This window comes from Taeniopygia guttata, chromosome 13 (assembly GCF_048771995.1).
Source record: "Taeniopygia guttata chromosome 13, bTaeGut7.mat, whole genome shotgun sequence".
NCBI classification, from domain to species: Eukaryota; Metazoa; Chordata; class Aves; order Passeriformes; family Estrildidae; genus Taeniopygia; species Taeniopygia guttata.
Window position 1 is genome coordinate 9,053,597 of NC_133038.1, and position 25,425 is coordinate 9,079,021.

At 50.9% G+C, this 25,425-nt stretch overlaps 2 protein-coding genes across 9 annotated transcripts in view; one reads left to right on the forward strand and one right to left on the reverse strand.

Moving 5' to 3' along the window:
• NEURL1B (neuralized E3 ubiquitin protein ligase 1B) overlaps positions 1 to 19,776 on the forward strand; it is a 148,569-nt gene extending 128,793 nt beyond the window's left edge. For all 3 annotated transcript variants that reach the window (XM_072935441.1, XM_072935442.1, XM_012575243.5), the window contains exons 2-5: positions 9,597 to 10,157; positions 13,761 to 14,468; positions 15,352 to 15,477; positions 16,244 to 19,776. In XM_072935441.1, the coding sequence (XP_072791542.1) occupies positions 9,597 to 10,157; positions 13,761 to 14,468; positions 15,352 to 15,477; positions 16,244 to 16,488 (1,640 nt within the window). In that variant the 3' untranslated portion in view covers positions 16,489 to 19,776. The remainder of the gene's footprint in view (positions 1 to 9,596; positions 10,158 to 13,760; positions 14,469 to 15,351; positions 15,478 to 16,243) is intronic.
• A 988-nt stretch (positions 19,777 to 20,764) lies between these two features.
• The window catches only part of SH3PXD2B (SH3 and PX domains 2B), a 61,289-nt gene continuing 56,628 nt past the window's right edge, over positions 20,765 to 25,425 (reverse strand). For all 6 annotated transcript variants that reach the window (XM_072935440.1, XM_072935439.1, XM_002195537.6 and 3 more), the window contains one exon: positions 20,765 to 25,191. In XM_072935440.1, coding sequence (XP_072791541.1) covers positions 23,725 to 25,191 — 1,467 coding nt within the window. In that variant the 3' untranslated portion in view covers positions 20,765 to 23,724. The remainder of the gene's footprint in view (positions 25,192 to 25,425) is intronic.

Consider the following 25,425-nt stretch of genomic DNA (forward strand, 5'->3'; position numbering starts at 1 on the left):
TCCTGCATCAGGGAGACAACAAAATGATTTCCCTCTCTGTGTTCCTGTCCAGAGCAGCACATGGATGGGCTGTGGGAAGGATGTGCTGAGTCCCAGGGCTCTTTCCATGGGCACAGAGTGCAATCGCAGCCCCGAGGATATTAAAAGGGAATGCATGCCATCCTTCAATTTCATTAACAGCCATTAACATTGGAATGACACGGTCACTATTTATAATTCCCCCATGCAGAGGACTTGCTGCAGCTGGCCAGGAGAAAAGGCTCAATGGAAACAGGGAGTTTATTTGCATTAATGGTCCTTCCGTGCTGCTCTGGCAGCAGGAGGAGGCTGAGGGCATGGACCATTTCAATGTCAGTGATTATGGCAGGCACAACTTCTGGGAACTCTTCGACAAATCCCAGTCCTGACTGGAGAAGGAGAAGGGCAGAATGATGCTTTTGAAGCAATGTGTTGTTCTGAAAACCGGAGCTGTTTCTCCTTTCTGTGGGGCAGAATTTGTCTTGGAAGTGAGAAATGGATGGGGAGGAACTGTGGGCAAGGAGACCAAGCCAGTTTTTTTGATCTGTGAGGAATACTCTGTGATCTTTGCTGTGCAGAGGGATCAGCCAGGAGCAGGGGATGGGTCTCACTCAGAGAGAGCCGTGGGGTGGCCTCGAGGGGCCAGCAGCACCCCCTGACACAGGAGGTTTTTGGGCTCTCTTGGGTTGCTCTTAGGCTGGGTGTGTACTCTCACCTCAGACTCTATTTCTGTAAGAAATTAGTAAATCTACGCAGAGCCCAGCCACCCAGAAAACATGAGGGACATCTCTGCTCCTCTCTTCCATTCTTGGGGTCTCCAGCTGTGATCATTCCTTGCAGACCAGTCATTCCAGCCTCGAGTGTTGCATGTTTTAGTGCCCTCTCTGCTTTCTGGTGCACACTGCCCATTTCTAGAAAACAACAAAAACAATACATCACAGAAATAAATGTTTTAATCCCTGACTGACAATCACCGAGCATTTAGATTTGGAAAATATTCAGTCTTCCAACCTAGTGCTGGTCATTTCCAGTGTAGCATTCCTCAGAAACCATTTGTGGATTGCTTTAAGAGCCGCCAGCTGCTCACTCCTCGCTGCTTTTGGTCACCTCCCAAAACTCCGTGATGGACTCGGAGAAGATGAAGCGAGCTGAGCAGACCTCTGCTCTCCTCAAGCTAAGCAGCACTTTCTAAAGAAGGGAACAACTTTCCAGGCCCAGAATACATCAAGTCAGGGGCAGGGTTTGCTTTGCTGGTGTGGGAACTCGAGCGTGTTGCACACGCGGCTGATTAGTGAGAGCACAGCCCAAAAACCCCGCTCAGAGCTACAGCGAGAACGGCTGGCTGATCATTTCTGACAAGATGTTTTTATCTTTAGCCAGTAGCCAAAAGTTCCGAGGAGTTTTGCGCCGTGGCTTTGGGATCCCTGACGTGTCCCGGCGCTGTCTGGCTTTGGGAGCGGCACGAGCCAGGACTTGGGTGTCGAGGCCGTGGGACGGCTCAGGAGGAGCTGTGCCATTTCCAGGGCTCCTCATCCATCGTGCAGCTGCTTTCATCGCTCGCCCTGAAGGATTTGAGCAGGGATTATGGCATCAAATCCCTGCCTTTGCTCCATCCCGCCCGCTCTGTCTCTCATTAACCAGCTCCGAGAATTTGTTACTCGCCTTGCAGACTCATTGACCCAGATTCCCTAATAATGCAGGGAAGAGGAGATTTTTTTTTTTTCAGTGCTTAATCGCTGGCTTCTGTGTATACTTAGTGCTATTTATATGCAGGAGGGCTAAAAGCCTGCAATAAAGATGGGGCCAGCTTTGCAGCATGATTCCTGCGTGCCCAGAGGGGGAGGCACAACAGGAGAGGGACAGAGGTGAGCGTGGGTGATGTTCCCATCCCTGCAGACACAGCAGGAGGTTTTTTTTTGGGGAGCAGCCCCTGATTTTACAGCCTGATCCACCAATATTGGTTTAGCTCAGGGCTGCCCACTTTGCTCTGGAAATGCCTCTCCATTGAAGTCATGCACTGGGTTTCCTGGTGGCTTATTTGATTTCTTCTGCCACCAAAAGCAAAGCCAAGCAGAATATTATATTTTATATATAAACATAGATATAATATATAATTATACATTTATATAATTATATATATAGAATTATATTATCATATTATATTTTAAATATGATATGATATAATATTATCTATAATATAATATAATGTAATGTAATGTAATGTAATTAATGTAATATAATGTAATTAATGAAATAGAATGTAATATACTGTAATCAATATAATATACAGTTAATAATATATAATATAATATAATATAATATAATATAATATAATATAATATAATATAATATAATATAATATAATATAATATAATATAATATAATATAATATAATATAATATAATATAATATAATATAATATAATATAATATAATATAATATAATATAATATAATATAATATAATATAATATAATATAATATAATATAATATAACATAATATAACATAATATAACATAATATAACATAATATAACATAATATAACATAATATAACATAATATAACATAATATAACATAATATAACATAATATAACATAATATAACATAATATAACATAATATAACATAATATAACATAATATAACATAATATAACATAATATAACATAATATAACATAATATAACATAATATAACATAATATAACATAATATAACATAATATAACATAATATAACATAATATAACATAATATAACATAATATAACATAATATAACATAATATAACATAATATAACATAATATAACATAATATAATATAATATAATATAATATAATGTCATTAGCCCCCTGCCTGTGAAAAAAAAAAAGTTAATATTGCAGAAAAAAACCCCATAAAATGTTTGATTTGAAGCATTAGAGGGTTTTCTTGTAGAAACAGGCACAACTTGATTTTGTGAGCTAAAGTCAATCCCCGTTCTCTGCCAGAGATTTTTCTGAACTGTTCCGCAGTGAGAAATGATGTATGTCCATGACATATTTACATTGAGAGTTACCTCAGTGCCACAACACAGTTTCTTTTAATGAAAATGTGACTTTTGTCTGGCTTTTCTCCTCCCCTCCTTCCCGAACGTTTCTTCAAAAAATTTCACATTTCCTCCAATTCATCACAGGCTTTTCAGTGTCCCCTTAACACCTCAGTTTCTGTGTCACTCTCTTGCAAATGAACCTTTTCTGAATTCCCTGGAAGTTTTTTTCAGGTTAGAAGGCATTACATCAGAACAGGCCTCCAGACTGGTCATGCAAACCACAGGAATTTACACGGTGGGGGTTTATTAATTGAATTTTCCAGTGTTTGAGCCAGCAGGACATTCAGAAGTGAGACAGGTTGGGTTTTTTTGTTAGATTTGGTAGCCCAGCTTTCCAAATCCACACCTTTGAGTGTGGAATAGGCCACCCCAGTGTTTCCCATAGAACTCCCTGTCACATTTTCTGTATTAAAAAAAAAAAAGAAAAGAAATGTCTAGACAGCACACTAAATTTATATGTGAGATTTGTATCTCTTGTCCTCAGAAGATAAAATCGTGTTTGAGCAGAATCCTGTTTCGTGCTGCTGGGGATGTTTGGTGTCTGCAGTAACAGCCTCCCCTGCCTCTTCAGCCTCCCAGTGGCTCCAGCAGTGGAGATGCTGTGGTGATACCTCAGGTTTTGGCTTTCCTATTTTTCACACTCTGTGCTGCTTTAGTGGGTGGGTCTGGGATTCACATCAGGGGATGCTGAGCTCTCTGCACAGAGCAGAGACAAAACAATTCCTGCTCCAGCTGGGCACCAAGGACAAATGACCCAAATCTCAGCCCAGGAGCACAAACACCGTGGGCTGGAGAGAGAAAAACAAGAAGGGTGGGACTGCCTGGGCTAAAGCTGGAACTGGACAATGAACTCCAAGGTGCCAATGGAGCAGAACTGATCAAAGTGAGAGGCCCCGTGAGCAGTCGTGCATTTTGGGGCCATTTTGGTTCATTTGGGTTCATTTTGTGCCATTTTGGTTCATCTTGGGTGCATCCCTGGCTGGGCTCTTGTGCTGCCCAAGGTGGATCCATTGAGGAGATCCTTTTAATAAATCCCTGCTTTATTCCTTAGCTCTGCCCAGCCTCTGTTCTAGCTCAGCCATCACAAGGCATCAGTGGGATGAGGACTTTGAGCTTTGACTGGAGCACACTGGGACTGACTGGGATTGTTTCCCCCAACTCGCTGTCACGCCCTTCTTGTCCCCACCTGTTGGGGTTTTCCTGTCACAAAACAAACATCACTTTTCCCTGTCTGCAGACACCTTGTTCCATGTGCAGCAGCCACCGAGTATCTGCTGGGATAGGAAGAGTTTCAGTGCTGCAGATAAAGCAGAGCACATAAAGATAAGCCCTGGGTGTGCTTGGTGGATTCCCTTTCACCGGGCACAAGGCTCCAGGGATGGATTTCAGGCTCCATGCTGCTGCCTCTCAGAAGGTCTTCAGCATCTCCTCTGAGCCTTTCAGCCCCTCCTCTGAACCTTTCAGCCTTTCTCTGAGCCTTTCACCCTTTCTCTGAACCTTTCAGCCTTTCTCTGAACCTTTCAGCCTCTCCTCTGAGCCTTTCAGCCCTTCTCAGAGCCTTTCAGCCTCTCCTCTGAGCCTTTCAGCCTTTTTCTGAGCCTTTCAGCCTTTCTCTGAGCCTTTCAGCCTTTCTCTGAACCTTTCAGCCTTTCTCAGAGCCTTTCAGCCTTTCTCTGAGCCTTTCAGCCTTTCTCTGAACCTTTCACCCTTTCTCTGAGCCTTTCAGACTTTCTCTGAGCCTTTCATCCTCTCCTCTGAGCATTTCACCCTTTCTCTGGCCAGGGCAGACCATGCTCCTGCAGCACGGGCCAGCTGTGGATGGTCCCAGTGATTTTCCCTCTCTGTATCCACTGCACAAGCCCTGTTTGGCACCAAACTGCTCCTTGCAATCCTGTGGATCTTTTGTCATGGATTTACTTGGGAAAGACCCTCAGGAAAAGGCTGTGGGACCCAGGGAATGTCTCTGGTGCAGACATGGATTTACCGGTGACGCATGAGGATGCAGCGCTCTCCTCCTCCTCCTCCTCCTGTCAGGCTGCTCTCGCTGTAGCTCTGCTCTCCTTCAACATTATTCCCTTCTCCCCCGTTTTAGGGGTATTATTCCTGCCTGGCTTGTCAGGGCAAGTGAATTCAGGATTGATCTGGCTCGAGGTCACTCCCCAGCTGAGCAGGCTCCTCCATCCCACGCCCCAGGGAGAGCAGCAGCCTCAGACAGGGCTCTGGAGCTGAATTTTGTCTGCTGCTGTCAGTGGGATTACAGTGCCACTGCAAACAAATGGGTGAAAAAAAAAAAGTTTATTTTTAGAACTGGAACCATGATAAATATGTGGAATTTATCCAGGGTCTGCCTGCTGTACCTTTTTGAAATGCAAAGTGCATGTGTGTTAAAATACCTCTCCAAAGGTCAGCATAACCTCTGGAATGAGTGTGCTGGCCTTTTGGAAAGCAGGTGAAGCTTCAGATGAAAGCCCCCAGAACGCAAATCTGCCTCAGTGTCATCTGACACCACAAGGATGGAAATGCTGCCTTGCCAAAAGGGTTTATCCTTCAGGTTTCAGTGAGGAGCCTCAGACCATTCCTCACCATTCAGTTCAGTTTTTCCTTCCATCTTCCTGCCTTTTATATTTGCTGATGCGTTTGATGGATGTGCTGTGAGTGTCGTGTTTGAAACGGGTGAGAATGGGGATGAAAAATGGAAAATTCTGGGATAAAAAGAGGGATGGAAGCTCAAGGCATCCCTCAGCGTGTTTGTGTCCCCTGTGATGATGCAGCCAGGCTCGCAGGGCTCAGGGATTGAAGTGTTACATTTTTCCATCCTTTTAAGCAGCCTGTGAGGTGGAGGAATGGTGTTACTCTCTTTTAGACAGGGAAGTGAGGCAGAAAGAGAAGAAATGACTTGCTCCCAAGAGTTGTAGGAATCTCACAGCTGAAAAAAAAAAAAAAAAAAAAAAAAGAGTTGGCGTAGCTCTTCACTGCCTGTCAGGCACCCTGGGTAGGGTGGCACTTGTGCCACGAGCTTGGCTGTCGTCATCCCACTTTTGGGTGGGAATGCACGGCCAGGAGAGGAGAGGCTTTGGAGCAATAGCAGAGGGAATAAACTCGAGCCAAATTGTGGAAGCTGAGCTGCAAATTAGGGCAATTCAAAGGCACAACTGGAAGTCACAAACATCCTGTTGAGCTTGGAGTCCCAGTCAGCACCTAATGAGTAAAGCACATGCCCCAGCTCAACCCCGGGCGTGTTTCAGTGGGAAAACTCTGCCTCCCTGCCTGGGGTTGTGGCAGGCTTTATTCCATCAGCAGGTGCTCATGTGAAGGGGGAGAGCAGCGTTATAAATAAATTATCCGTTCATTTTTCCGTCGGGACCGTTTCCTATTGTTTAGCCACAATATGCTTTCCTGGTTTTTGTTTTTTGTTTTTTGGGGTTTTTTTGTTTTTGTTTTTGTTTTTGCTTTTGTTTTTATTTTTGTTTTGTTTTTGGGTTTTTTGTTTTTGTTTTGTTGGTTTTGGGTTTTTTTAGAAAAAACAAAACAAAAAGCGCCAGACCCCAACCCTGAGTCCCCCTGTGGCAGGGTGGACCCAAAGCTGTGTTTGAAGCGGGTGAAAGTGTCCTTGCCGTCCTGTCCCTCGTGCTGGTGGCACTGACACTGCCACCTTTGTCCTCTGGGCCTTCTGAGAGGGGCACGAGGAGAATCTGCCTGGGTGCTGTGCCAGGGGCATCACATCCCTGGCAGGAGTCTTTTCTCCATCAGGGGGCTGTGGGAGGAAGGCTGGAGCTGGGAGCGAGGGGATTTTGGGGATAGCAGAACAAAATCTGGCTTCCCACCTTCCTCCTCCTGGCCGGTGTGGGGGCATTGAGGCCGTGGCTCTTGCAACAGCAGGGGGGTTGTTTTTAACCACTTTAGAAACAAAAAGCAGCGCAGTAGGTGGTAAAATGAGAGTTTTTCTGCCTGGGGTGTGAGGCAGCGTGTGAGGTGAGCACTGAGCCCATCCAGTCCCTCAGGAACCCTTTGGGATCTGTCCCTGGACCAGGTCCCACCTGAAGGGCGCACAGGCTGTGTGAATGCACATGGACAAAGGGGTTCTGTGTGGGGAGGCAAGGCCAGGAGAGGTTTCACCGTGCCCTGTGCTGGCTGGGTCCCTGCCTGCAGCCCCCAGGCCACGCTCCCTTTGCAGCAGCTCCGTGTGTCGGGAGCGCTGACAGGCACACACATGGAGCAGCACCCACGTCAGCACGGGTGGGCTGTGCTGGGAGCTGCCATTTCTGCATTTTAGCTCTTCAGCAGGCAAGGAATGAGATTTCTCCTGGAAATACACAAAGAAATGCCCCTTCCTGGGGAGCCCTGCAGTGCTGCTGGGAGCAGAGGTGCTGTGCTGGGCAGGGGGATGGAGCACCTGGGGAGGATTTTCCCTTCCTCATCTGCTCCAGGGCTCTTTTCCACAGCCTTAGCATGGAACTGGCACCCTCTCCTCACTGGCTGAGAGCAAGGATGTTTTAATTTCCACTGGTGTGTGACAGGATTAACCATTGCACGGCGACTGTCACGTGCAGGGCAAGCCAAGAGAAAAACCACCTTTTGATTGTTATTTATATCTTGCTGCAAACAGGAGCTTTTTGCCTTCATAGCCCTTTGACTCCTGTTCCAGATGCCTGATTTGAAAGGCTAATCCTGTGCTCAGATCTTGCTGCAACCTCTCTTCTCTTTGCTCAGAGCCTTAGTGCAGGTCCCAGCCTCTCTCTGCCCTGTCTGCTCGGGTGTTGCTTGGAGAAAAAAAGCTGCCACCACTGCAGCCCTCCTGCCAGCTCGCCCAGCTGGGCTCCCAGGATCTTCTGGTGGGTTTTTTCCAGCAGAGGGATGTGACAGAAAAATCCTTCCCTTGTCACGAAGCACAGCCTGGGGTTGCACACAGGAGGAAGCAGCCCGGAGGAAGGGCCTGGCAGGTGGCTGCTAAAGCTTCAAACATGGCAAAAGTGTTCAGAGGGATTGTGAGCATGTGATGGGGTTTTATATTTAACAGGATGGCTTTGGGCATTCAGGATGTGTTCCATTTTTGCTTTAAACATCTACAAAGCCAGGTGCAGAGACAGGAGGAGAGATGGAGTGGGTGGGGAGTGGGGAGACAAAATTCCCTGGAACACCGAGGTGGTGGTGGGAGCCCAGGGCCTGGAGCAAGTCCCCGTGTGCTCAGAGATGTGTAAAAGACATTGTCTCCACCTCAAGGAGCTTCTAGCTAAGGTTTAGGATTCAAAGTTAAGCTTTTTAAAATTTCTGCCTCATGCCTGTCTGAACCTCACTTTAGGCCCCAAATCTGCTTTCCTTGAAGTCAGTCTCAGAATTGCTATTGGCTTTAAATGCTGCAAGATCTCACCCATCAATTCTCCTTCTCCCATCTGTAAAACGAGGATGGCAGGATTTCTGTGCCATCTGCGGTGCTGTGAAGCTGAAAACAATCATCATTTATAAAGTGCTTGGAGCTCACATGGGAGGGTCTGGGTAAAGGCAAGGCTGTGCAGGATGAAATGTTCCTGAATGTGCCAGTTACATCGGATATCTGAGCCAAGGGCTGGGTTGAAGGTTTAGGAGGAACAGTCTGGTGTTGCAGAGGTGCAGAGGTTGGCCAAAAGTTCCTGTTCGTCATTACAAAATCAGGGCACAGAGGAGCTGGTGGCTGCGTGTCCCACAAAAATCTTCTGAGACCCATGCTCACCTCTAGAATCCGTGATTTTTAACAGCCACAATCCTCAGAGCTCCTGTCTCTGGCCACCATGTGAGCTGATAGCACGTGCACTCTGAGGAGGAAACTCGGAGCTGCAGATGTTGAGCTTTTCTGAGGGCAATAGGAAGCATCTGATGGGAACAAAGGACGTTCCTTCCTCTCCAGCTTTGCAGGGAAGCTGCCTAACCTTGCTTGACACATTTTTGCAGAAAGCTGAGGGCCAAACTGGGACAGCAAAGAGCAGGTTGTGGCTAAGCATGCTGTGTTAAGGTGAAATATTGAGGCGCTTGGAACACAAGCCCTGTGAGTAATGACTGAGGGAGTTGGGCATGTTCAGCCTGGAGAAAAGAAGACTCAGGGGTGACCTTATCACTCTCTACAGCTCCTGAAAGGTGGCTGTGCTCAGGTGGGGTTGGGATTTGTCTCAGGCAGCACTGACACAACCAGAGAACACAGCCTCAAGCTGCACCAAGGGAAATACAGGTTGGATATTAGGAAAAGGTTTTTTACAGAAAGGGTGATAAAGTTCTGGAATGTTCTGCCCAGGGAGGTGGTGGAGTCACCATCCCTGGGTGTGTTTAACAAAGCCTGGATGTGGTGCCAGGGTTTAGCTGAGGTGTTGGGGCTGGGTTGGACTCGATAATCTCGAAGGTCTCTTCCAACCCAGTGATGCTGTGCCATTTCAGGTCTTAGCAGAGTGGTGCAATCCCACCCAGCCGAGCCAAACCCTGTCTGGGGCCAAGCCCTGCTGACTGATGTGCTTTGTCCTTTCGCAGACACGAGCCACCAGACCCGCTCGGTGTCCAGCCGGCCCTACTACAGCTTGCCCAACAGCAGCCATGAGAGACGCTCGGTGCTGGCCGTGGCGGAGCCGCCGCGCTTCCACTCGCAGGCCAAGGGCAAGAACGTGCGGCTGGACGCGCACTCGCGCAGGGCCACGCGCAGGAACAGCTTCTGCAACGGCGTCACCTTCACCAACCGGCCCATCCACCTCTACGAGAAGGTGCGCCTCAAGCTGGTGGCCGTGCACCACGGCTGGAGCGGGGCCCTGCGCTTCGGCTTCACCATCCACGACCCCTCGCAGATGAGCTCCGAGGAGATACCAAAGTACGCCTGCCCCGACCTCGTCACCCGCCCCGGCTACTGGGCCAAGGCTCTGCCGGAGAGGTTTGCGGTCAGGGACAATATCTTGGCCTTCTGGGTGGACCGGCACGGCAGAGTCTTCTACAGTATTAATGATGAGGAGCCAATCTTGTTTCACTGTGGTATTAAAGTTTCCGGGCCTCTTTGGGCCCTCATAGACGTCTATGGAATTACCCACGAAGTGCAAATTCTAGGTGAGTGTGTCTTTGCCACATGTGGGCTGCTCTTCTGCTTGCTCTTTCTGATCCCGTGTCGCTGTTGAGGCAGGATGGGAATAAGAACACTCTGACTTAGAAGGCTGTGAGAGTAAAACTCTGGTTTATTCAAAATACACCGCTCTTTTATACAGAGCTTCGTGAGGACCAACCTTATTGGTCCTGAAGTGAAAACAACATTGGTGCAAAGTGCTTGATGCACAGAGATAGAACTTAGCTATAAACAACGTAAAAAACAAGAGAGATAAAGAATTATTTACATTCTCTCCAGCTCTTTCCTAGGCCTCTGCCTGGCTAGAAATTCTCAGTTTCTTTCTTTGAGTGAATCTGAGACCCACAATCCCGTAGGAAAGATGCATGATCTATGTGATCATTTCTATGGGACACTTAAAATTATTTTGCTGTTGGTTTTGTACTTCCAGTTAATCATTTTACTTCTGCCAGCAGTAGGGATGCAGAAAGCAATATATGCCAGAGATGGCAGTGATGGAAAGTTCTAAGGCTGCACATTATGGGAAGGGATAAATGGAAATCTTTACCTGTAATTCCACACAGCTTTCTCTGAGCTGGATGTGCTGCTTTGGCATGGAAAAACATGGAGCAAGGTCCCAAGGATTGAGGAGACAAAAAGGACAAGTTGTGACTTTGTCTATTCTTTCCCAGCAACCAGTTACTGCCAGTCCATTGGAAAATTATGAGTAATTGCCCATGAGTTTCCTGGAGCCCTTCCCCAGCCCTCTCTCCACTCTTGGCTGGGGTCTCACCCAGGCTGGCAGTTTGAGGGGCTGTGTTGGCATTGTGACCCTTCCCTGGCACAGGGACATCACTCAGACCCCTGGAATCAGATGGAGTCTGGCTGGTTTACAGCCTCATCCTTAGGGAGGGCTGCAAGCGGGGATGAATCCGTTCCCATAAGCAAGCCCAGCTGATGGCCATGGGATGATTTTCCCTTTGTGGCTTTTACAGCATTGAAATTTCTACTGAATTCAGCATTAGATGGAGTGTTTGAAGTGGGCTGCACCACAGGGAACACTTTTAAAATCCAAGAGAGTTGCCCTTTCCTGGAGGCTCCTCGGAGCTGATGGAGTTTTAACAGCCAAAGCCAGCTGCACCTGCCCTAGGGGATGGTGCTGCCAGCCTAGCCTGGCACGGAGCAGGCACCAGGGAAAAGCTGTGGAATGGTGAGTCCAGAGGGCAGGCAGCTCCATCACACATCCTTCTGAACAGTGCCAATTATTTTACAGGCGAGAAGGCCACACATAAACAACGCTTTTCCCTGTCTGCTGTGCCTCAAATGTGTAATTAAACCTCACCAGCAGCTTGTCCTGTAATTGCAGTTGTGACACACTCCAGCCTCTGGTGCTTGTCACAGAGGAGAAGGAGTGTTTGCAGTATTGGCCAAAGCAGCTGCTTCACCAGAGCTTTCCTTTCTCCTCATAAAATGGGAGTTTGGAAAAGAAAATGCAGCTTCTTTCTGCTCCCAACCTCCAGTCCTGCCTGCAGCATCCAAGAGCTCCCAGTGACAGACTCAGGCTGAGAGCACCTGTACTCTGCTGGGAGTTTTTTAAATTAAAATAGCAAACCCCTGACACTGCCCCAGGAATCAGGGCTGTGCTCAGCCATCTGGGGTACCAGGGGACCTAAACCCCTTGCTTGAGGATGTGCTTGTCTCTGCCTCATCCTCCCAAAATGTTGCGAGTTGAGAAAATTGTGAAATACAGTTCTGAGGCACACAATGCATCTTTCAGCATCATGAATCGTAGAATGGTTTGGGCTGGAAGTGATCTCAGAGATCATCTCATTTCAACCCCTACCATGGGCAGGGACACCTTCCACTATCCCAGGCTGTTCCATGCGCTGTCCAACCTGACCTTGGACACTTCCAGGGATGGGAATCCATCATGAAGCTCGGATGTGCCTGACTGCTCTGTGGGAGCATTTCTTGCCACACAAGCTGTGCTGGCTGAGAAGGAGCTGCTGCAGCCATCAGCCCACCCCAGTGACCTCTCCCTCCTGGGCTTCTCAGCAGCTGCTGGGTGGATTTGGGTGTTTTTCCTTCTTTGCCAAAAGCCTGGGTGTCGGGTTCTGCTTTGCTTTGGAGTGACCCCGGGATTGTGAGAGCCCTCGTTCCCTTAGCCCGTGCAGCCAAAGAAGGAGTCTGGAATGTGTCTGATTGCACTTTCAAGGTTGTTTATTTTTTCTTATCTATAACATTCTTTCTCTGACCCGCTGAGCTCTGCCTAGCAAGTCCACCATAGCATTTTGCCCTGAGCCCTGGGCAGCTCCCACTCAAAACTACGTGTAACATGTTTACAAATTTGTCCCAATTCCCATCATCTATGTTAGTGACTCTCTTCCTTAAACCAATAGAAAAGTGTCACCATCACACCAAGACATGGAGGACAAGAAAAAGGAGAAGGCCAGGACATGCCCAAATTCCTCCATCTTGTACCCCCTTGAACCCCATTCTAAAAATCCCAAAATTCTATTTTTCCACGCTGTGTTAATTCAAATATCACACTACTCAAACCCTTGTGGCTTGTAATTCCTCATATAAAGCTGTCAGTCTTTTTGATGGGCTGAAATCGAAGCCACAGGTGTTTTTGACTTCATGCCAGGGTCTCCAAGGGTCTGGAGATGGCCAGGGCAGCCAGAGGGATGTGCTGGACTTCGACACCGGGGGATTCTCTCCTCCAGGGAGCAGGCAGTGTTGGTGCTGGGCTGCTTCAGCCCTCTCCATCTCTGGGAAGACCGGAGTCATTCACACAAACTCTTAAATTCCACGTGCTTTGACTTTGCTCAGTGCATTAAACCTTTCAGAGCAAAGTGTCCAGGCTGGCCCAGCAGGGCTGGAGGTAGAAGGGAGAACACCCCCAAATTTTCCCATGCCTTTACATCACCCCCAAGCCTGGCAGGGCTCAAGTGGAAACCTGGGAAATTAATTAAGGATCAACATCCTGGCTTTCCCTTTGCTGTGAAAAGGGAAAACAACCTTCTGCTGTAAAAGCTTTCTAACACCTGCAGGAAGGAGCTTTTGTGACAAGCTCTCCATTCAAAACCTCTGCAGGGCTGTGAACACCCCTGAGATATGTGGCTTGAAATGACCTCTCTGGGACATCCCTGTGCCTGGACACAGGTGTAAGGCAGTGAAAAGGAGTGTGGAAAGAATATCCCTTCATCCTTGAGCTCCTTCACCCATCACTTGTGGGTTTGCCTTGCACAAGACCTTGGGACAACAAAATATTGAAACTTTTTTTTTATAGTGTAACCTCAGAGCTATCAGATCTTTCTCCTCAGAAAGCTGTAGGACCACAATGGTTTACAGCTTTTCCCCATTCCCCAGTGCAGGGAACTCCCAGATCACACAAGTGTTTTGGAACACTTGTTTTCCCTTGGCTGGTGCCAGATGCAGCCGCTCCTCTGCCTGCCCCAGGCGTGGCTCTGCACCAGGAGCTGTTCTTTAGTGGTTGACCCATGGCTGATTTTTCCTTTCGGAGTTTGTAGGCTGCAATAACAACTGCAAGCATAAAAGCAGGCAGTTTTCTCTTGACTAAAGCCTCTGTGCCTGGGTTTCTCTCACAGACAGCATGTTTGCAGAGACCATGACCACTGCCCGGCTCAGCACCGCCCGGCTCAGCACCTGCCTTCCCCAGAGCAACCACGACTCGGCCAACTTCAACAACAACGAGCTCGAGAACAACCAAGTGGTGGCCAAAATTGCAAACCTGAACCTGAGCCGGGTGCCAGGGCTTGGGACTGACAACCACATCATCCCCTGCTGCCCCGGCCGGCGGCAGCACGCCCAGGGAGTCCCGGCGTTCCTGGACACCGACTTGCGGTTCCACCCCACCCGTGGCCCCGACATCACCTTTTCCCAGGACAGGATGGTGGCCTGCACCAACTGGCAGGAGAGCAACAGGACTTTGGTGTTTTCTGACCGGCCTTTGCACATCGGGGAGAGCCTCTTTGTGGAAGTAGGACACCTGGGGCTGCCGTACTACGGGGCCCTCTCGTTCGGCATCACCTCGTGTGATCCGAGCACTTTGCGGACAAACGAGCTCCCGGCGGATCCGGACTTTCTCCTGGACCGTAAGGAGTACTGGGTGGTTTACCGGGCCTTCCCGGTCCTCAACAGCGGCGACATCCTCAGCTTCATGGTCCTGCCCAACGGAGAGGTGCACCACGGGGTCAACGGGGCCAGCCGGGGGATGCTCATGTGCGTGGACACCTCACAGTCCCTCTGGGTGTTTTTTACCATCCACGGCGTGATCAACCAGCTCAAAATCCTGGGTAAGTGCGGCCAAGCTGGCTGGAGAGGTTTCCTGGCCCAGAAGCAGAGCTCTGGGTTTGCACTCAGTGGTCACTGATGTGAGGATGCAGCTCCTTGTGTTTCCAAACAAGAATGACAAAAGATGGTGCCTGGCACAGAGATGGGTGCAGCCTCTATGATTCCCCCAGGAAAGGATGAGACTTGAGAGATAAAACAAGCAGCAGGCAGGGATGGCTGTGGGGGGCAGCTTCCTTTTTAGTGGGTTTGTTTTTTGAAGGGATTCTTTATAAACAGGTATGGTTGTGGGGGGCAGCTTCTTTTTCAGTGGGTTTGCTTTTAGAAGGGATTCTTTATAAACACCCTATTCCAGCCCACAGATATTAAACTTCTGCCTGGGTAAGGATGATGATTTTTGTGAGCACAGCTTTGGTTTAAGCATGGACAGTAATTGCTCCTAAAGCACTGCCACAGCTCAGGGATCAGCTGGCACTTCTGATCCATTGCTGGGGACCAGTTCCACCCTTTCTCCTTTCCTCCTGTTAAGGATTCCATCAGAAAAGCAGATGTTAATGACTTTGTAAAGCAGGTTTTTTTCATCCAAAGCAATGCCCAGCTGACTGTGTGACAGGCACAGCTGGAGCCCACTGAGAGTGGGACTGTGGGGAAGTGGAAAGGCAAATTTTGCACAGCCTGGTGCTTGCTTCACTGAAGCTGAACAGGCATCATACAAAGGCATAATGAGGTCCAGACCATGGGCTTGCACCCAAAAACTTGCCCTGTGTCGTTACCAAGGGACAGCAGCAGGACTCGCCCTGAAGTCCCTGTGCAGGTGGGGTGGTCGCAGCTCAGCTCAGGGGGTTTGGGGTGTCCCTGTGTGGGTTCAGCTCTCTCCTGCGTTCCCAGGCACGGTGCAGTCCAGCCCAGGGACGGTGTCTCCCTCAGGATCCCCCGGTGGCTCCCAGTACGACAGCGACTCGGACGTGGCCTTCAGCGTCAACAGGTCCTCATCAGCCTCTGAGTCCTCGCTGGGTAAGGACAGCCAGCCCTCAGCCCCGGGGGGGATACCAGAAGGAATGGGAAGCAAACACAGTGCTGGAAAGGTGTCCATGGCCTGAAGAAGGGCTGTGCATTGGTTGTGTCAGCAGCGGTGTGGCCAGCAGGAGCAGGGCAGGGACTGTCCCCCGTGCCAGGCGCTGCTGAGGCTGCACCTCCAACCTTGTGTCCAGTCTGGGCCACTCGAGATGAGGAATACATTGAGGGGCTGGAGTGTCCAGGAAAGGGAAAGGAGCTGAGGAAGGGGCTGGAGAATCCCTGAGGGAGCTGGGAAGGGGCTCAGCCTGGAGAAAAGGAGGCTCAGGGGGGACCTTGTGGCCCTGCACAGCTCCTGACAGGAGGGGACAGCCGGGGGGTCAGGCTCTGCTCCAGGGAACAGTGACAGGATGGGAGGAAACAGCGTCTAGTTGCACAAGGAGTAGTTTAATTTAGATCTAAGGAATAATCTCTTTGTGGAAAGAGTGGTCAGGTATCGAACAAGCTGCCCAGAGAAGTGGTGGAATCATCATCCCTACAAGTGTTCAGAAAATGTGTGGATGTGGCACCTGCCCCATGTGTAGGAAAGGACTAACAGGCTCTGCCCAGAGCTGTGACTGCACGTTGGAATACACTGGAATTCCTTTGGCCGAATAACCAGGCAATGGCCAAGGACAGCCTTAAAAACTGCCTTAAGTGTGTCACACAGCACCAGCTCTGTCCCATCCCAGGTGACTAAATCCCTCATTCCCCTTTTCTTTTGCAGTGACTGCCCCCAGCTCCCCTTTGAGCCCCCCCATCTCTCCTGTCTTCTCCCCCCCGGAGCCATCGAGCAGCAAGAACGGGGAGTGCACGGTGTGCTTTGACAGCGAGGTGGACACGGTGATCTACACCTGCGGACACATGTGCCTCTGCAACACCTGTGGTCTTAAGCTGAAGAAGCAGCTCAACGCCTGCTGCCCCATTTGCAGACGGGTCATCAAAGATGTGATTAAAATCTACCGCCCTTAGCGCCCGCCAGGGGCTGCAGGAAGGGGGAACGCCGCTAGCAACCCTCGCCTTTCCGTCCCTGCTTCTGGGTTATCGTGCTGGTCAGTCGTTATCAAGTGGCTCGTTATCTGTGTTTCCTTATTTGACTGCTAGGGCACAATTCAGGGAGCAAAGCTGAGCGTCGTGTGGGGCCTGGCCAGGACCCCAGCCAGCTGCAAATGAGAAATTTTCCAGTGCAAAGGCTCTTTTTTCCCTCCTCCCGCTGAGGGGGAGGCTCGCCGTGCTGCGGGTCGGGATGGGGAGGTTGCCACTTGGGCAGTGCCCGGTGCCACTGGGCTTCCTGACCCTAAAACCCGACAGCTCTGAGCTGTGCCAGGGCTTTGTGCTGTGATGGGGCAAAACTGGGACGAGGCCCAGCAGGAGGGTTCCAAGTGGACAGAATTGATCTGGAAATGTCATGTAAGGAGAACCAGCTCAGGCCAAATAGTGGCACAGCCAGGTTGTCACTTGGGTTCTGACCCCATCAAAAGGCCCGTGGGGACATGGAGGAGCTGGTCTGGGCTTAGATAAAGCAGATTTTTCTTTCTGTGGCACAACAGGGAGTTGTGGCCATGGAGGCTGAGAGCCAGGGAGCTGCCCTGGGGTAGCAGTGAGGAGCACGAGCCCAGGCAGAGCCAGGCAGCCCGTGAGGGGCACCTTGGGCACTGCCCTGCTGCCTTCTGAAGCCATAAACTGCAGCCTGTGGATGGCAGGGGGGTCTGGATGGGCACACTGCACTTGGCACTGCAGTGATGGGCTTTGTCACCTGCAGGCACACACCCCTGCACTCTGCTCTGCCCTCCTGGCAGGTGGCACAGCTGCCCTGTCACCCTGTCCTGATTGTCACCTGTGCCAGACCTTCCCCTGCAGCCGGTGCCATGGCAGGGCTCAGCCTTCCTCCCGCCCTGCCACGGGGATTTTTTGAAGGCTCTGGTGAGGAATTAATTTCTGACCCAGTCCCATCAGGCTCACCTTTATTTCTGGGGACTGTATATGCTGATTTTACCTGCTCTTTCTCCAGCCTTTGCAGATTTCCCAGCACAGCTCCCAGCTGCCTGCACGCTGGGTCTCAACTGTACCTGAGACCTTGTTGAGAAAAACAGGGACTATCTCACTTGGCTTTATTGAGAAGGAGAGAAAAAGGCTCTGAAGATGAATTAGATGGTGGGAATTAAAAGGTAAATGGGTTTTGGGTGTAATGTCAGCTACAGGCAGCACCTGATTGTTCAGCATCGGGGCTGGTGTGAGGAGCTCAGCATCCTCCTCCCTGCTGCTCTAGCAGGAGCTGCCCTCCAGTCTCTGTCCTTTGCCCATTGCACAACCCTTATCCTGTCCTTCAGCCCCAGCCTGGCCAGTTTCCAGCTGCTTCAGGCTCAGAAATAGGGAATAAAGATGGAAATGGGAGTATGAGAGGAGCTGTGTCCCTGCAGCTCGGTGACCGTGTGCATAAAAACAGCTTTTCAGAAAGGTGCAATTACCACTTTTTAGTCTGGAAAAAGGAGAAAATTGAGTAACTCCTGTACATTTCAGGGCTTCTGGGCACAAAGGGAGCCAGAGGGATGTCTGGCTATTCCCTCTCTCCTCCGAGGCTGTGGGTGTGTGGTGCTGCTGTGCCAGGAGAGCTGAATTTGGCTACTGGTCTGTGCCAGCCCTGTGCCAGCCCTGTCCCACGCTGCCATCGAGGAGGGCACAGCCAGGGAGCAGCTCATCCTCCTCCTGCAGTGGGCTGTGCTCACAGGACACCCAAACCTTGTGTTTTTTTCCTTGGAGAGCTGATGAACATTTTTCTTGAGTGCATCAAGGAGAGGCTGCTGTGACCTCTCAGCCATGGCCCTGCACAAGGGCCCAACAGCTTTGCAGAGCCCTTTTTGGAGACCTTTTTGGTGCCACTGGCTGTGCCACCACCCTCAGCAGAGCCAATGCACCTTTCCCTGCCACCTTTCCCCGAGGTGTGCCAGGGCACATTCCCTGCTTCTGGAGCTTTTCTGGAGCTCCCAGCTGGCTTTGCATTCCCAGGGATCTCCCAGCCCCACGTTGGCAGATCCAGGTCCAGCTGTGGGCAGCGGGCACAGCACCAAGGGCACGACGGTGCCAGGGTGTGTGCCAGCACCTACCTGGGCACTGCCAGCCGTGGGAAGCCTTTCCCTGGGGAGGAATTCAAGGAAAGCTGTTGGAATCCCCAGCCTGGATCAGGTCTGGGCCATTCCAGGGGTGCCCACGGTGACACCAGGGGGGCAGAGCCCCCTTTGCTCGGTGCCACCTCAGGGTCTCCATCAGCAGGGTGGGTGCAGCCTGGGTGGGGTTTTTTTGGTGTTGCTCTGTTTTGTATTTTTAAGCCAGCAAGGAGAAACACCGAATCCACCCCAGGAGCTGCTCAGGACACTTTGCAGAGGCTGAATTTTTGCTGTAGCAGCCAAACCCAGTTTGCAAGAAGGGGCAGCACCCAGTGAGGCCAGCAAGGGAACCGAGTGGGATGGGACAGCAGTGGACTGGTGGCCCTGCCTATCCAAGAGCAACAGGAATTTTCCAAAATAGGCCTCAAAAAATAAAATTTAAAAAAAAAAAGATTTCCAGGAAAAGGTAGCCTCTTACAGATTTCATTGTTAGTATTCGTATTGCTATTTTTTTTAAACGGTCCAATGATATATGATTTGTACAGAAGATCTGTTTGTGCCTTATAACGGTGTCTGTGCACTTTTTATCCTTTTTAAAGCAACTTTTAAAAAGAAAAAAAAAAATATGGGGGGAGAAAACCAACACAGATCAATGGTAGTTTTATAGAATTTTGTGTTCACTGAGAATCCTGCTTTTTATATATATATATGAATATACATACATACATACATATATATATATATATATATATAGGAGTGAAAAAGTGTTTATTTCCATGGATTTTCCCCTCCTCTCCTCCTTAACCTTTGTTTGAAAATGTAAGAAAAAAGGAAGAAATGAAAGAAATGGGGGAACTCTTTTACCTCTCCCCCTTTCTGAGGCAGTTCCTCTCTTGTCCCTACCTTTATCATTCAATACTGTGACCTGTATTATCTTGTTGAAGCTGAATCAGATTTTGGACCTCTGTAGTAGGCTTTTCAAGCAAAATTTTGGGGGGCCTGGGGAGGGAGGGCATCGCACGAGGGAGGGAGCTGCACCTCTACATGTCAGTGCTCTATAGTGTTCAGTGCTGTGTGTTTTCCTTTTGTCCATTTACCTGTTTTCCATGAATATAATTTTGACTTGTTTATGAAACAAATAAACCTTTGGCTTGTACAGAGTGCTCTGGAGTGCTTCAAGGAGTTTGAGCTGGGAGGTGAGACAGCCTCGATTTGCAAAGTGAGGAAAGACTGATCCACAGGGGCAGAGGCTTCCAAAATAAAATAAAAAAGAGATTTTACAAACTTTTCCTGAGCTTTGCTTTGCTCCTGGGAGTCACTGCCCAATGGCTGCTCATTCCCTCCATGGCCTGGGAGGCTTTGCTGGCTCATTCAACCCTGCAAGTCTCTGGAAATTTGGGGGACAAGGGTGTATTTCAGGGCTACAGAGGTGGAAGGGTTTGGTGGTCCTCACAAAAAGCCCCAAATTTCTTATTCAATCCAGCCTGGCCCTCTCCTGTGCCCTGCTGGGGCTGTGGCAGCCAGGGGTGATGCAGACACAGCAGAAGGGTTGATTTTCATTTTCGTTTTTATTATTTTCTCCTTTTTCCTTTTCCATTTCCTGTTTTCTTCCCCCTTTCCTCTTTCCTTTTCCTTTCCCTTTTCCTGTTTCTTTTTCCCTTTTATCTTTCCCTTTTCTTTCCCCTTTTCCTCTTCCCATTTCCTGTTTCCTTTTCTTTTTCCCTTCACGAGGAGTGGAAAAATTCATCCACAACTCTGCCCTGCCAGAGCTGAGTGTTCACATAAACCCCTCGCTCGCTCTGGGTGCAGAAGGAGCTGACAATTTATGCCAAAATGCCTTTTTAGACACTCTGCTGCCTCAGTTTACCCCCAGAACTGATCCCTGGCCACCCAGAACCCCCAAAGCCCCTCAGCACTGGCAATGCCTCCTTCTCTCTCTGCACTTCTCCAGAATCATCAAACCCTGCTGGTCTGAGCCCACAGGAAAAACTTCCACACTGCACTGCCCCATTTGGTGGGATATAAAGTCACAAGGAGCTGTCAGGGTCCCCATGCCACAGCTGCCAGGATGGATGGACAGACAGACCCCAAACCAGCCCTGGACATGAGAGCAGCACCCCAGAATTCCACCAGCCATACACGGGTTCACCAGGGTGCTTGAAACCAGTCAAGCAGTTTATTTCTTAAAAAACAAAAAAAAAAAAAGAAGAAAACAAAAGAAAAAAAAAAACCAAACAAAACAAATCCCAAACCCAGCAAATAAAAAAATATCCATCCCTTAAAGGTGAAGGTATAGACAGGGCATGGACACAGCTACATCTACCTTCAGCTGCCCCCCACCCACCCACAGTAATGGAGATTTATACACGTTACATAATATAGAGACACATGGACAAACAAATGGGCGCTGGGAGCCTGGCAGGAGCTGGGCACGGCAGGGCTGATGCCCACCCAGGCTGTGCCCAGCCCGGCCTGGCCCCAAATCCCAGCTCCTGCCCCCAAGCCACGGCAGTGCCCCCCTTGGCACGGCCCTGGATCTCGGGGTGGCTCTGGGAGGCTGCTGGGGGGCTGCCCCCGAGTTTGGGGTGCTTTTGGCCACCCTCCTCCTCCTCACGAGGTAGGCAGGGAGGTGAGGGAGGAGAGGCAGCCTGGCTTGGGGCACAGGTGCCCACAGAGTGGGGCACAGATGGGAGCGGGCACACAGCCCTGCCAGCCCCAGCTCCTGGCACCTTCCCCACAGCAGCCTGGGCACCCTTGGCAGGCAGGAGAGCGGGCAAGGGGTAAGGCTGCAGTGTGGGCACCTCCCGAGGGGATCCCACCAGGATGCTCCCTCTTGGAAGCTCTTTGGGAAGAAGGGAGCGATCCTGTCCTGCTCTCAGTGAGCCCAATACAGTACTTGTGTCAGGGAAATGGAGCACGAGCAGTTCCGAGGCTCAGGCTGGAGGGGAGAGGGAACAGCCCTCACTCAGGCCAGGCCACACAACCAGCACAGCTCTCTCTGAGGAGAGCCAGGGCACAGAGCTCTCTGAGACAGAGCCGAGATGAAAAAGCTGTTCAGCAAAGGCAGAGCAAGGACATGGTGCTGGGAAAAGGACACACAGCGCTTCCACCCTGTGTCAAGAGCAGGGATACAGGTCCAGCCCTTTCCCAGATACTGTGGGAGCTGGATTTGGCTGTGGAGCAGCTCTGGTTTAACTCATCCTGTCCCCACTCCTTTCCAAAGCAGAAGGGCTTGAGTGGAGCCAGGCAGAGCGAAGGCAGCACTGTCCCAACCCACCCTGCACATCAACACCTCCCGACGTGCCAGCAAGGAGCTTTGTTATTGCTCTGGCTTGCAAATGTGGTGGTTTTTGCCAGCTCAGGTGAGTCAGCCTGATCAGGAGCTGATGTGCCACCGGAGGAAACCGCAGGTGGGAGGGAGAGGAATCAGCCACACACCGGGATGTGTGAATTCCCATGGCTAAACATGAACTTTGCATATGAGAATGGTCAGGACTTCTTTATCAGATCAAACTGCCCCATTGCCCTCCCAGAATGATTTTGAGACCACTGTTTTTTGCTGTGTGCAGGCAGAGGGATCTTCACATTCCCAGGGTGGAAAATGTGGACAGAGAAGGAAGTGAGCATCTAGGGAAGTGGAGAATGCTCCTTCAATTCAGCCAGCCTCAAATTAGAGGGAAAACTCTCATTATTTTCAGCAGCAAAACAATGTGGCTGCATTGCTCACACTTGCAATTAGACCAGGGAGGGCAACAGGGCTTGGCCAACACCAAACCTGCCCCTGCCTTGGCAGGGATGTTGGACTGGATGATCTCCAGAGGTCCCTTCCAGCCCCAGCAATTCTGTGACTCTGTGGAACCCACAGACATCTGGGTTTAAAGCTCTTCTGGAGAGGAATGCAGCCCTGAAGCTGCAAATAGCCAAGGACAGAAAGGGAGAAAGCAGCACCGGGGAACAACAGCTCATCCTCCTGCTGGGATAAGCAGCACTGAGGGCAAGACAGGAATGTCAGCATGGAAAAACCCCAGGCTCTGCTTGCCCAGAAGCCCCTCCAAGCCAACCTGGCCCAAAGGGTGAAATGCAAGTACCTGGAGGACAGGCAAGGTGGGGTGACAAACGAGGCAGGCAGCCCCTGAGCACCAGACCCACCTCAGAACTGGTGGTGATGAGGAGCTGAGCTCCCACATTCTGCATTGCACTTGATAATGTCAGCACCGAGGGAAGGACCCAGCTCCTGGCTGCTCCCTGCCAGCCCGGGGAGCTCCGTGGGTCCTGGGAGGGGGTGGTCCCCTCCTAGTCCAACAGGCAGGGCAGTCTGGGTGGGGAGGAGAGCAAAGCATCCCTTTTCCAGGGTTTTTGGGGTCGTTTCTGGTCCTCTGCGCCTTGCATAGAATTCCTCAGCTCCGGAAGCAAAACCCCTCTGATGTTTGGTTGCAATACTGCAGGGGAGAGGCCTGAGAGCTGCCCTGGACCAGCACAGCAGGACCTGTTAAATGAGGGTGCATTTTTCCCTTTTTTTTTCCACCAGGAGGATGTTGAAGTTAACACTTGTCATGGTAGGGTAGGGAAGGACCGAGGGATGATCCCCGTGCAGGGGGAGCACGGTGCAGCCCTTAACCACAGACAGAGCTGCAGGAACCTGTTCTTAGCAGTCTTTCCTCCTTTTTGCCACATTCCTCGTGGCTCTGCTACATCCCTGGACTAAGCAACACGACCTGCAACTCTTGACTGTGACCCTGAGCTTCAGGGAAAGGCAAATCCTTCTGTGATTTTTTGCATTGGTACCATTCCACCTGGCTGCTGCTGGATTTCTCTCCAATTCACCACAGAGGTGGCAAAACATCACTCAGGGTCCATCTGGCCAGCACAGAGAACCACGGGAGCCAAGTCCTTTGGGGAATGTCAGGAGGAGGGTGGGTACAGGGAGCACAGGGGTGGGGAGAGGAGGCCGAGCTGCTTCCTCCAGCTGCTGCCAAGGAGCTCCAGCTGGGAGGCGTGGGATCTCCAATTATTATCTTTTCTTTTAAAGCCAGCCTTACAGAAAACTATAAATTAATCTGCTCATTAAATACTCAGGTGAGAGACCCGGGAGGCTGTGGAGCAGCTACGGCTTCTTCCGCAGGTAATTGGAAGGGATCCAGCCCTCCCAGCAGGGCCCCCCAGCCAGGACCTTGCAGAACCACCAGCCACTGCTGTTCTTCTCACGAACTTCAAACAAAGTCCCTTCTCTGAAGCTGTTGGTTTCCTCATCACCTTCAAAATCCGCCACTGCCACGTAGAGAGCTTCCCTGGAGATGTCGGGGGCTGAGGTCCTCTCCTTGGCCTCCCCTCTCTCCACGGGCTTGGAGATGACCTTTGGGTTTACGCTGCTTCTGGCTTTGGCTTCGTCTTGCATGCAGGCAGAGAGGAAGGGCTTGGCTTTGGGAGGGACCAGCATGGGCCTCCCTGGCACCGCCGAGGGCCTGGCCTCGGGCGCTTCCCGTGCCCGGGGCTCGGCGGGGACGGAGGCAGGAGCCCCCATCTTCTTGGGAGGGGGTGGTCTGCGAGGTGGCACCACGGGGCGCTGCGGAGGGGCGTCCCTGGCACAGGGGGGGCTGGCTGGGCCCAGGGGAGATTTGGGCAGTGCCTCTTTGGGGGCAACGTCCAGCTTGGGCAGAGCTTTGCTCTCCGTGCCCGGCCGCTCCGGAAACCTCCCGCAAGGCTCTGAGGAGACCACGGCATTGCTGAAGGAGCTTTCCCCGGCGGCGGGGTCCTGCTCCGAGGGCTTCTCTGGGCACTTGGCAGGTCTCAGCTTGCTCCTCAGGCTGCAAATGTCCAGTCTGTCATCGGCCGGGGGTGGGTCAGTCCGGGGGGACGCAGCAGGTTTTGGCCTGATCTGAGGTCTTGATTTCAAGAACGGGTTCTGGGTGATGGGCTCAGGTTTGTCCTCCACAGGCTCAGCTTTTGGCTTGGTTGGCTTAACAATGGGCCGGAGGTTTGGCTTCTTCACCTCCTTGGCTGACACCTTGTGGCCACATTCCAGTCCCATTTCATTTTTCAGCTGGAAGAGTTTGCCCTTCTCCGGTTTGAGCTCCGGCTTCTTGCTGTCCTTCGGGGCTGCCAACTGCTTGGGTGGGATCATGGGCAAAATCATGCCTGGGGGCTTGGGGGGAGGTCTCTGCCTCTCTAGTAACTCTCCTTCCGATTTAATGATGGACTCCTTCCTGGGTGGAAGGCTGGGCTTCTCCTCCGTGTCGCGGTCCGAGATCTCCTCGTAGCCCCCAGCCAAGGACAGGTCCCCGCTGTCGGGAGCCTCCTTCCCCTTCCAGTCCTTCCCCCACCTCCCTGTGCAGTCCATGCCGTTTGGAGGAGCCTCTGGCAGAGGTCGGCAGGGCCCTGTCACCTCCTCGCTGGCACTGCCATCGGTGTCACCGAGCCGCAGCTGTGCCATCTCGGTGGGGAGGGGAGCCAGGAAATTGGGCCTGGAGGCGTTGCTGGTTTTCTTGTACTTATCAATGAAGGTGGCAGGGGCCCAGCCCTCCTTCTCCTCGATCTGGATGTACCACCAGCCACTCAGGTTCTTCTCAATAACCTGCCAGGGGGAAAGGAGACCTCAGGCAGCCACTCTGCGCTCAAGGGCCTTTGAAATTATGGCAGCATCATATGTAATATACATTATAAAATAATTCGTGCTAAATGAAATTAAAAACCGCAGCATCTCGTGTACTAAAACCAGCAAAACAAGGAGGGGTTCTGCCAGCAAAGAGGGTGTGCCAGGAATTTTGGAAGGGCTTTTAACTTTACACCTGGCCTAAGAGGAAAAACT